We start from the raw sequence: 13,226 nt of genomic DNA on the forward strand, positions 1-13,226 counted from the left end.
TTTAAAACAAAAATAAAATGCATTTTTTCTTAAGTTGATTAATTTGCTCAGATAAAATAACCAATGAAAAGTTGCCTTTTAGACAAAATCGGTATCAGCTGGTTAATTGAGTGTATATTAGGTTCCCGGTTTATTGAATTTAGCCACCCTTTCTGTGCTTAGTGGTTCCATATACGAAAACCGGCAAAAGTTAAAGGTTTAGCAGCCGCACAATTTGTAAACAGGTTTGGTGATCGCGATTATTTTGGTAAGCTTACTGTAGTTTGTATTCTTGGGATCAGAATTAAGCAGCAGAAAGTGACCTATCCAAACTTGCTATAAACATAGCCCTACAGTTGTTGGTTAAAATAAAGACTTTTATTAGCCTTTCAATTTCAACATCATCATGACTCATGTTCAATTTGATTTCATGCCGTTCTTCAATGTATATCAAATGTCTTCCACCATGTCCACACGTAGATTGTAGATTTGTACTTGTAGAATGTTAGACTTTCTTTGATATCTAGATTGAAGATTCTAGTAGAATAGTTTGGTCTTTATAGGGTGAAGTTTTCCAGCCATTAGGCTGGCCCATGCCAGCTGCTAGCATGCCCTGTACTTTAAGGCATTTCGTGATCCACACAGCATCATCCCCACTTTTCTCAAAAATAGTTGAGATTTTTATATTGACCACTGGAAACCTCTGACTACATAATGTTTATGTACAAAAAAATTCTTGCAGATTAATTCATTTAGCAAAGATATCATGAAATTTGAATTTCGTTCTGGTATACCAGAACGAAATTACAACACATTGTCTATAATATGGTATGGAGCAGTGTAATACACATAATCAATTAATCATGCATAACTCGCAAGTTACGCAAAATCGGAATCAACTGAAATTTTGGGAATAGGCCTTTTTCATGGAGATCTACTGAAAAAGTCATAAAAAGAGGATGCTAGGATCACTAAATACTCCTTTGTTCGGCTTATAAGGCGGAAAATATAATTTAACTCATATCACTGTCACTGTGTATTGATATAGAATGGCATGAACGCAGTGGGCGTAATGCTTCTATAGGTCACCCCGGTCATCCGGGTACTTATTTTACATGACGCTACAGTCGGCTACACTTACGCTTTTCAACCCACAATTGATCGTGCAGCTGAGCGACTAGGTGAAGACTTGTAGCAGAGCTCATTCAGTTGTTTACATTCTGTTTTGACCTCGAATCGAGCAAATTTCTCGGCCGATTTCGGTAAAATACTTGGTGAAAATTGCATTTTATGTGAAGCTGAACACATGGACATGTAGAGGAGAGTCTTTATTTTTGTTGTTGGCTGGAGGCCCCATGTCGAGAAGTTATAGAAATGGTAGTATTTTGGCCGATTTGAAAAGGGACAAACCACAGAAAACTACAAATTTGACTTCTGAATCGGATTTGTTGTCAACGGCTTGTGACGTCACTCCGGGGTCACCTATATGGCAGATATTTGCAACTTTAGGGTCAATTACAACCTGACCTTTCAATACCTGACTTTACAATGCATTGTGTAGAAAAGCGGGCCTTGTGTTTTGAAAATGCTGGCGAGTGACAAATCACTTTCCTCAAAACTTGCCAGGCTGAGCTGTAGGCGAGTGATTTTAATCACTTGTATTAATATTACACCAAATGTAGGCGAGTGATAAAAAGTCCTCCTCAGCTTCATTTTAGGTGAGTGATGGCGAGTGATCACTCTCACTCGCCTCAAAAGACAAGGCCTGGAAAAGTACTGTAATCTTATTCACAATTGTAACGGTTGTATGAATAGCCAGTTTCAGTTTGTTAAATGGTTTTTTTAACCTGTATCATTTTGTTCTCATTTGAATATATATTCCATTTACAGGACATCAAAATATCAATGATCAACCATGGCGGACTATTGGAAATCTCAACCACGTAAACACTGCGATTTCTGCGATTGCTGGATAGCAGATAACAAACCTGTAAGAAGTGGGATGGTCTTGGGGAGAATGAAATAGATTGAGTTCATGGTCAGGTCAGGTTACCATCCCATGCGTACGAAAGACTTGAGGAATAAAGGGGGTAGCACTAGCAGCTTCATATGTTAGTCTCAAGAATCCAAATTAGATTAATATTGAATTTATAATTCATGCAACATAGCCACCCTGGTCTATTGAATACTCATATCCTAGCTCATAATAATAGGGTGTAAAATAGATTACAAAAAATGCAGCCTTGGCAACACATCCCTCTGTACCCTAGTGGCTAGGACCAGGGTTAGCGGTGCCTGGTTAAAACAGGGGGTCCAGTGGAAGCTATTTGGACCCCTTAACCCCACCTTTAGTCTGAAAACAGGGCGTCCAAACCTAAAAACAAAGGGTCCAAAACTCCAAAATCTTTAAAAATTGAAAGAAAAAAAAATTGAAAGTACCAAAAAAGTGAGTTTTTGATTTAAATTAAATTAAATTAAATTATTTAATTTAATTTAATTTAATTTAATTTAATTTAATTATTTTATTTCAATTTATATTATCTATATATATTCGATGCCTACCGCCTGCTGCCTATACTGCCTGATAGAGGGCAGTATATTTGTATTTACATAAAATCCAAGATGGTGGACTCGATCTCATAAAGTTCGCGATACGGCCAACAGGGCTGAAGTTACTGTAAATTCTACTTCACAAATCAGTATTACTGTGTTATTAATTATTGTAAATTAGTCCATATTTCACCATTTTAGGGCTTCAGTTGTTTGAAAAATGATGTGAATATTATGCAATTTGGGGCCTAGAATGCCGGACTTTCTGAAAGTTTTGGAAGGCTAAAATAATGACCGGCAACAATATGAACTGAAAATTGACCGGCGCCCAGCCTTGGATTTTCCGAAAAACAACGACTTTTTGTGGCCGGTTTTGAAAATTAATGACACATTTATGTAAATAAACAGTTAACATTGTTAAATGGGGAGGATTTTTATTTCTACACAGTAAATCAGGCTGCGATTTGGATGCGTCCAGTTGAGATTTTTTGGACTCCCTAACCTCTTGGATTTAGAAATTCAGTGCGTCCATATTTACCCGTTTTAAAATTTTTTTTGCGTCCAGGGCGCAATGACACATTAAAACGCTTGAACCCTGGCTAGGACTCTCCCTTTGGAATACAGAGGTTCCAGGATCAGGAAATTAATTAATTAATTTTCTTTTAATTAAAGTAGGGCAAATTCCATCTCTAAGTCAAGATATCGGTTTTACAGAGTTGAAAGGAATTTGACTAAATTAATTAATACTTTGGACTATTGTATGAGGCCCAAATACAGAAGGGGGAAATACTGTTACGTTGGGACCTAGTACCCAAATCAATACTTCCTACATCAAATTGTATCAAATTTCCTTTCACTAACACTGTAAGGATACTAACATTTTGAGGGATATATGAGGGGCATGCTATTTCTCAATATTTAAATAGGGCAGACTCAGGGCCAAGACTTGGTATATCGCCTGCTGGGACTTGCAGTTTGCATAATTACACTTGACTGCGTTTGCCCACATAGTCTCAAGTATGAATGTGACTGTGAGGGACATCCTGTTTTTCGGCAACTAAAGCAGCCTCATCAGGACCCAGATTTGAATCACTTATAACCTGTTATGTGGTCACTTACTTGGTGGGGACAGGGGCCCCCAGGGACTGTGACATACATTTAAATTGGTCTGGGGGTACTCGAGTTTGGTTTGGGTAGGGGTGTGCTGCTGAGAACTTGAAAGTGGACCCATCAATACCCATTTTTCAAGAAATATGGACCATCGATATACCAAAATTTTCAGCCAAATTTAACACAAATTGTCTTAATTTTTACAACTTTTCCCAACTATTTTTAGCTACAAGGAGGCAAAATTGGGCTATTTTCCAAAAAAAATTGAGAAAATTTTGAAAAAAAAGGACCCATCCTTATACCAAAATTTGCAAGAAAAAGGGACCAATTATATACCACAAGGCCGAAAATGCTACCCTTATTTGCAGCACATCCCCAGTATAATGGTACACATTTCATTGATTGGTTTAGCTTCAGCAGGAAATAAAGCTCTAATTTAAAAGTTTTGATTTGACTTTAAAGCATGGAAACATTTTTCTTTTTCTTTCTTTCAGAGTATAGACTTTCATGAGAGAGGAAAACGACATAAAGAAAAAAAAAAAAAAAAAGATTGCAGAGCTACGAAAGCAAGGCCAGGAGAAATATAAACAGCAGGAGGCACTCGCTGAAACACTCAAGAAAATGGAAGAGGTGATTATATGTTGCTTGGCAGGAAAACAGTCAAACCTGATGTGCTGTAATAGTTGTGTCATGTTATTTGAATATTTATGAATATTAATGAGCTCATTTGCATATTTTGCCTACATTTTCATTAATCCACTCTGCAGCTAAAACATAATAATTAATCAAATTCAAACTTGGCATTGTGATAGTATGTGGTAGCCTGATGTGCTGTATAGTTTTGTGTCATGTTATTTGAATATTTATGAATATTAATGAACTTATTTGCATATTATTTATATTCACAAACCTTTGTTTTTTACACACCTTAGTTACCAACCAGAACCACATAATTCTAGTTGACTTTATGGGGCACAGGCAATCTAATATCATCACAGTGAATTGAGAGAGTGAATAAACCAGGACTCAGCAGGAATTGAACCCTAGGCCTCACAATTACCGATTGGAAGTTTACCAAGTTTGGTTTTTCATATGCAGAATCACAGATATCAGTCTATTAAGGTGGTACTACACCCCTTGATAAATTTGTGACTATTTTTGCATTTTTCTCAAACAATAATAACACACTGGTATTAAACAAACGTTATGTATATTATAGGGGCAAAGAATTCAGTTACTACACTGGAATTTCAGTGACTCAAGACAAGTGGTATGTTATGATTAAGGATGATTATGATAAGAAAAGAGGTACCTCTAGAATGTACCTCATTTCTTAACATAATGAACCACTTGTCTTGAATCACTGAAATTTCAGTGAAGTAATTGGATTCCTTGCCCCTATAATAAATATCTCAATGGCCATTATTCCAAAACAGACTATTTTATTACAAATCTGTAAAATTTGTTGGAAGCAGAATTTATTTTTGCGCATTTTGACACTTCATTTGATACGATAGCCCAGAAAACAATAAAACACTGGTCAATTTAATGTAGTAGGGTCCAGATTTAAAAGTTGCAATTACAACAATACAAAAACATTCAGATAACATTACACAGATTTCCTTCCATTATACTGAATACAAGTCAATAAAATTTACTGCAGCTTTAAATGTACTTCAATATTTAGACAATTGCTACAAGCAAGGTGTCAAAATGTGCAGAAATAAATTCTGCTTCCAACACCCGTTTCTGTATAATGGCCATTATTTAAGGGGGGTTAGTTACTTTTTTTGAGATGTTTATATAACTTTTGTTACCAGTGTGTAGTTATTTTTGCAAAATGCAAAATTAGTCACAAAATTTATCAGGAGGTGTAGTACCATCTGAAATTAAATCAATTTGCAAAGCAGAAGTTGAAAAGTTGAACCTGTAAATAGAGGAGGTTTAATGTTGCAGGGGTTTAATTTTTCGCGCTTTTCACGGTTGAACAGACAGCCGCATGACAAAAAATTAACCCAGCAAAAATATTCCACTATACAGTATGTTTTAAAACTTTATGTAATGAAATATGCCAGACTTGTAGTGGCTCTGTTGGTTGAGTTTAATGTTTTTTCCTCCAGATAAAGTGAATCTAAAATCATTCCAAAACTTCAAAAAATATTCTCCATATCTGTAGATTTCAGATGGTAAATTAGCTGCAATCTTTCTTTTTTTTGAGTTTGTTGCTTATAGTATGCACAATATACAGTATTGCATACTTGTGCCACTGAGTATTGGACTTGAGGTCTTGTAATGTTTCACCAAATAGAAACATTTTTTGTCACATTTTTTCTATCTATATAATTACAGGATGCACTGAAGAAGTTCCAACAGGATATTGACAATGATCCAGTTTTGTCTGCCAAATATAAAGCTGTACAGGCTAAAGCTGCAGCACAGGCTGAAGCCGGTGAGTGAAAAAAACTAAGCTGTTGTCTGAAGGTGTCAAACAAATGCTGAACTTCAATCAGGTGCTTGATTTTTAAGGTTTTAGGTCCCAGGGAGACATATTTAGAATATTATTGGACTATATTTGACCAGGGCCATAATTATGATGTTAAATGTCATATAGATGGTGTTATGAGCAGAGTGTGCTAATTTCACAAGACAATGAAAAGAAGCAGGTTATTTGACATGTATCTGAATTTGTTATATGTATAGTTCAATGTTGGGAAGAATAGTATTCAACTTCCTTTGTTAAATTGTATGTTATTGTTCTGAGCAACACTAAAATGACCATATCACTAGAACTGCAAGTCTAATTATGATGAGTTTCTGGGAATGGGCCATGTAATGAAACTGAAATTGATTTTGATCGCAATCAGACTCATTTAGCTTGATTACATCACATAATGTTATCCAGTAAAGCTCCATGCCTATTATAGCCTACCACGCAGCCTTGCAACAAGATGGCTGGAGAATCCTGTATGAAGAGGGAATAGGTTGTATAATATAGATTCTACCAGTACAGCCAAGCTGAAGCAGATAGATAGAAACTGATCGTACTTTGGATTTATAATTTTTTTCTCTCTTTCTCAATAGATGCAAAGAAAGCAGAGCAAAGTGAAACCGACCATAATGCAGCTTCAGGGAGTAGTACAGAGCAGCAAGAGCAAGGTCCAGTGTGGTATGAGGGGACAACACCTGAGGGACATGTGTATTATTGGAATAGCGTAACACAAGGTAAAAGGCTGTAGAGTCTTAAAAATGTTGGCATGCCATAATTTTTATTCAAAATTGGCTTGAATTGAATCCTGGCCCACCCTAAAAACCTGCTAGTCCACTCATCTTTTTTGTCTGTAAAAAAGTGTTTTCCCTGCCCAACTATAGTTTTTTTAAACACAGATGGGGGAGAAAAAAGATAGTTTTACTTTTTGTATTCAGTTGAAATCCATACACCCCTATGGAAGACATGTCATTAATATTTCAACACAGAGAGTGTGAATTTCAAATGTAGTTACCAGAATGGGTGACTCCATTTGAAATCTACACCCCCTGTGTGGGAGATTAAGGTTATGTGTTCCATAGGGGGTATGGATTTCAACTGGAATAGCCTAGTGATCGCTAGTTTTAATTTCAGGAATAAGGATGTAACAAACAAACAAAAATCAGTCTGTTATGACAAGTGACAGGTCCAATCTTGAACTCATGATGAGAGAAAATCAGAAAAGCTGTTAGAGAAATATGCAGAGTGTATTGATCTGTGGCGTACCGTGGCCGCTCCTACCCCGGGGGGCTGAAGAAAATACAATTTTGCCTCAACAGCCCGAAAAGGTTGACCTAATTTTTTTTGGTGGTTTGAAAAAGTGAAGAGGAAAAAAAAAAAAAAAAGGATTATAGGCGCTAGCGCCCTAAAAGAAACAAATTTTGATGTATAGTACAATTTTTTATACGTTTTCAAGTTTTTCCGCCCTTTTTTCTTTAATTACTAATTCTTTTTGCCGCCCCTTCTTCTTCTGCCGCCCCTTCATTTTGCTGCCCCTTCTTCCGCCGCCCCTTCGTTTTGGCCGCCCCCTGCTTTTACCCAGGGGGCTCATGCCCCCCAAGCCCCCCCAAATATGTGCATGTTGATATTGCATTCACATGCACTTTGCATGTACTATGTGCAACACTTTCAACTTTTCAACACATTGGAGGTGGATGCACTTATAGTTGCTTCTTTTTTCAAACATTTTGAATGTATTTTTTATTAAAAAAATTAAAAGACCTCTGTATTACTTAAAGGGAGTTGCTTGAGAAATTGGACAACTTAAAGAATGTACTTGTGCTGAATGTTGATGATTGTCGATATATATCACAGTTGTTTGATGTATATAGAATTGGCTTCCTTATTAAGGGGGTACTACACCCCTCGATAAATTTGTTGTCTATTTTTGCATTTTCTCAAAAACTAATAACACAGTGGTAACAAAAGTTATGTATATTATAGGGGCAAGGAATCAATTACTACACTGGAATTTCAATGACCCAAGACAAGCGGTTTGTTATTTATGATAAGAAATAAGGTACCGATAGGATGTACCTTGTTTTCTATCATATATGCTGAACCACTTGTCTTGAGTCACTGAAATTTCAGTGTAGTAATTGGATTCCTTGCCCCAATAATATACATAACTTTATTACCAGTGTGTTATTATTTTTGAGAAAAATGCAAAAATAGTCTAAATTTACCACAAGTGTAGTACCCCTTAACTAAATGCAAACTATAGGTGGTGCTATTTATCCTAAATCATATTTCTTAATTTACAAGGGGTAAGTGGTCAATACTGCCATTAAAGCAGATGGAATAGGTGAAACAAGCAACAAGGAAATTTTATAAACATATTTCATCAAAAAATAAAAGGAATTATTTGTGTTAAGAGCTTGACAGAGTAATTTCCAGTAAATAAATGGCGCCACCAATTTTGTCAGAAATAGACACATTTTATATCCAAAAAAGCTTTTGAAAATGCTGTATAGGTGAAAAATTTTGTAAAAGAGAGGAAATTAAAGTTGCGAATGACTCAAAATCATCTGTATACATTAGCATGATATCGCTATTTGCTGTTTGAGCCTAAAATTGGGTTGTACATGATGTTTTGTTTGAAAAACTAATAAATGATCACATCAAACAACCGTGTGTCCAATACACTCCCCTCCATCAACATCTCAGCTGGTGCACATTATTTTTACATTTCTCTCAAGAAGTAATACTCGATGTCAACAAGTGTGATCAAAATAATATAAACAAAGATTCACTTTGAAATAGTATCATGTTTCTTCACTTTATTTTAATTTGGAATACATAATAATAATAGTGGAGCATTTCACAACCTTTTTTTCAGAGTCAAAGTGGGAAAAACCACCAGACTTTGATGGCGTAAGTTCATATTCGGATCAGCAAGATACAAACACGGCAAATACAGAAACTGTAAGTAGGATTATTAAAAAGTTCTGGGGTTGAACTGTGGATTATACTTGGCTATGCCAGTTGAAATCCATACACCCCTTATGAAAGACATGATCTTAATCTCCCACACAGGGAGTGTGAATTTCAAATGGGTTTACCTGAATGGTTGATTTCATTTGAAATTTTCACCCCCTGTGTGGGAGATTAAGGTCATGTCTTCTATAGGAGGTGTATGGATTTCAACTGGAATAGCCCAATAGCGAGACTGTTGCCCAATTGGGCTATTCTATTTAAAATCCACACACCCCCTTGTTGACTCAATTCCATTTGCCCCTTTTGTTCCATCCAGCTGGACATGTTTGTAGATTTATGTTAAATTTCTGTTGAAAGCGTTGAAAAATTGAACAAACCCAGGGCAATTTGACACAATTTGGCCTGATATTAGAAAATATTGTTTGGAATTATAATACATTTCACACATTATTCCACTTTCTACGAATGAAAATTATTTGATCTGCAGTACCTAAAACTGTTGAATCTTGTTGGAATTCCAAAATTCTTCCAGGGGGAGGTTGTTTTTCAAATGGAATAGCTAAGTATCTTAGTTTGATTTTCATTGTTTTAACATCATTGTACACATATTGTTTTCCTCTTTATTTTTCCCCTTCAGAAATCAGAGGCAAGCACAGACGATGAAGACAAAGAGGAAGACAAAGAAAGCAAGACATCGGAGGAAGATAAATCAGAAGAATTTGCAGATAGGAGACCAGAAAAGAGGAAATCAAACGCTGCATATGGATCATGGGAGACAGTTGAATATGAGTACGCTATGATTTCATTTTGGTTATTCAGTAACAATTATTTATTTTTGAACATGGACAAAGTCACTAACAATATAAAATATAGCAAAAATATACCGATTATACTAGAGAAATTAAGTATACTGATTGGGCTAATGAAAAAAACTGATGCACAGATGTTATCACAAATGTGATGTGATCAAGCAAAACCAGTCTGAAGTCAGAAATATTTGATTTTGACATAAAGCCAAACAATGGAAGTATTTCCTTTTGTTTCCTATTGTTTTGGAAATTTTTAAACTGCTCATATCTTTTGAACTGGTTGTCTATATTCAATGGGGTTTTATGCAAAATGTAGCTTTGCAAATGCTGTTTACAATCCTATAAGAATCTGAAAATTGAATATGTCTGACTTCAGACTGATTTTGCTGGATTACACCACAAAGATACTAAATATTATTACAAATTCAATTGTAATAAACAAAGCCTAGGCTAGCTTTGCTCAATGCTCAGCATTAACATGAATGAAATAATGACTTACATTACATCACATTCCATATGTACACCCCAGTCCATATTTACATTATTTACACTTCAGTCCATATTTACAAAACATCAACACGCCATTTTGTTTCATTTAAGATAAAAATTTAAAAAAATAAAATTATATAAGCAAAGAGTATCACAATGAGAGGTGACAAGAAGGGTAGGTACATGATACAAATCAGCAGAACCACTCTTTAATGTCTCCTGTCTATGGAATTATACATGCAAGCAGTCTGGTCATTTAGAGTGTGCAAAATCAGTTAATGTTTGAAAAATATTTTTATGTTGGGATAAAAGAGGTGTAGGTCCAAGTGTTTTTTTTTAATGATGAGCATGAATGATTATTTGCTCTCTCTCAGTGTTTCTTCATTTGATTTCTGTACTCTGGCTAGTAATAGGAAGAATGGTTTGCAGGTTTGGATGTCAAAAATAACACAATGGGCTATTCCAGTTGAAATCCACACACCCCCTATGGAAGACATGACCTTAATCTCCCACACAGGGAGTGAAGATTTCAAATGGAATTACCCATTCGGGTAATCCCATTTGAAATTCAAATGCCCTGTGTGGGAGAGATTAAGGTCATGTCTTCCATAGGGGGTGAAGGATTTCAACTGGAATAGCCCAGATTGTGCAGGCACATCCCAATAGTACAACTACATCTCTGACTCTATTTTGCTATAGAAAAATTTGCTAATTACGTGTTCATCATGGAACTCGCGATACAACATCTACTTGGTGGGTAGCAACACGAGGTGGATGGTGCAGCTGCAACTTTTTCAGAACTGACCACTCACATTTGTGCAATAACACGTGTGGGTGTCTACGTCCTACCCTGTATACTCTACGTGTACTCTGTGGAAAAGTTCTACGATGAAAAAGAATCAACATATTTTCCTATAGCATATGTGACGTGTCATGTCAAAAGGAGACACTTTTGGGCAGGATCGTCAATGGAGAAATAGCCAAATATCTGCCCGGGGGTGATTTTTTTACAATTTGGGTTTGTTACAAATTAGTGATGTTATTATATGTTTACAATATTGTCTGATAGTTTCAGACCGGAATATAACTGGCATCTTGTATTTTTTGAGACATTTTTCAAGGTAATTCTTACTCTCAACATTGTCAATAATATTTTTAAAGGCCGATATCTCAATTTCCAATTTTATAATACCATAACTTAAGAACTCAATATCTTTGCTTAGGAATGTCCGACTTCATTTGGGAAAACGGCACTGTGGAGCAAAATATCTCTTTATTTACGTCATGTAAAAACCTCAAAATTGATAACCTGCCCAAAAGTGTCTCCTTTTGACATGACACGTCACATATGATGCCTACTTTTATCATTTCTAAGTTACAATTTTGTTCACCTCTTTTCCCACAGAGAACCTGTAGATCTTGAACTACCAGAAAACAGGCGGGTGTATCAAGAATACGTGCCTCGAGCAGCCCAGTATGAACCAAGGGAAAAGTTGAAATTTAAAGAGAAGACAGTGACTTCTTTATCTGGGAATTCTAGTGCGGACAGTAATGAAGGATTTAAGAAGAAAAGGAAATTTGGCGGCAATGTGAGGAAGAGGGATACGACTGCATGAAGGAATCGTAGGCTATTCCAGTTGAAATCCATACACCCCCTATGGAAGACATGACTTTAATCTTTCACACAGGGGGTGTAGACTTCAAATGGAGTCGCTCATTCAGGTAACTCAATTTCCCGGCTCAATTTGAAAGACATACTCCCTGTGTGAAAGATTAAGGTCAAGTCTTCTGTAGTGGGTGTATGGATTTCAAATGGAATGTCTTAATGGATCACGCTTCAGTTGGATGTGGAACAACAAGGTAGAAATGGATAGAGCGCCCTGCTCCCCGAAAAGATGAGTCGTCTGCTCAAGACTGCTTGTTGCCGGTTCGTTATAAATCAAACCCTGAATTGCCCACTATGAAATAACACACTGTTATAAAAGCAGCATTAATCATACCAAATAGCCAAGAGATCTACTATTTTGTGTATAGATACACAAAGTTGAACAAATCATTCATTTAGAACACATTAAATTTCCCAGTATACCATCGTTTTTATCAAAAAATTGCTGAATAATAATGGCAAGCACGCCTGAATCTGATATTTCATCAGTGTTGCCACCAGCGTTCGAAATTTTGGTTGCCCGGGACAACTAAAAAAGTCACCGCGGCCCTGATTTGGTAAAATGATCTAACTTGAAATTAAAATTGCTCTTTCGAGAAAAAGAGCTTTAAAGTTTGAACACTTGACGTTTTTCTTTTTGAATAAAATAAATTATTAAACAAATCTAATGTCTTAAAAAATATAAAAATCTCATTATTTGGTGGCATGTTGGTGATTTTAGGATGTCACCAATGGAAAGAGCGCCCTCACAATACCCATGATATGGATTTATCTCAAAATGTCCCAATTTCAAGTTAGATCGTTTTACCAAATCAGGGTCGACCGGACAACCAAAAATACTGATTCGGTTGTCCGCCGGACAACCATAAATCTAGCCAAAAGTCACATTTGTAGGCCTACGGACAACCAAAAACTTAGACGGACAACCAGAAATTGTAATCTGGTTGTCCGTGGGACAACCATTTATTTTTCCTAAATTCGAACACTGGTTGCCACGCTAAACAACTCTACCACTTTTCCAAATTTCGCCTTCAGTCGCCATTCGCTGCATAGCAACGGGCGAATGAACTAGATTTAGGAGCGTGCTTCCCTTTATCATTCAGCATTTATTTGATTAAACAATTATACACAGTAAAGTTGAATATGCTAAAACATGTACTTT

The 13,226-nt window shown here is 36.0% G+C and overlaps 1 protein-coding gene across 1 annotated transcript; it reads left to right on the plus strand.

Moving 5' to 3' along the window:
• Nucleotides 1-145: 145 nt before the first annotated feature.
• Nucleotides 146-12,688, plus strand: LOC140160539 (WW domain-binding protein 4-like). Its single transcript, XM_072183779.1, is given in 9 exon segments — nucleotides 146-247; nucleotides 1,870-1,969; nucleotides 4,134-4,172; nucleotides 4,174-4,269; nucleotides 5,989-6,088; nucleotides 6,721-6,861; nucleotides 9,003-9,088; nucleotides 9,738-9,889; nucleotides 11,804-12,688. Coding segments are annotated over 8 exon segments (900 nt in total). The 5' UTR covers nucleotides 146-247; nucleotides 1,870-1,894; the 3' UTR covers nucleotides 12,015-12,688.
• Nucleotides 12,689-13,226: the final 538 nt, after the last annotated feature.

Source organism: Amphiura filiformis, chromosome 9 (assembly GCF_039555335.1).
Source record: "Amphiura filiformis chromosome 9, Afil_fr2py, whole genome shotgun sequence".
NCBI classification, from domain to species: Eukaryota; Metazoa; Echinodermata; class Ophiuroidea; order Amphilepidida; family Amphiuridae; genus Amphiura; species Amphiura filiformis.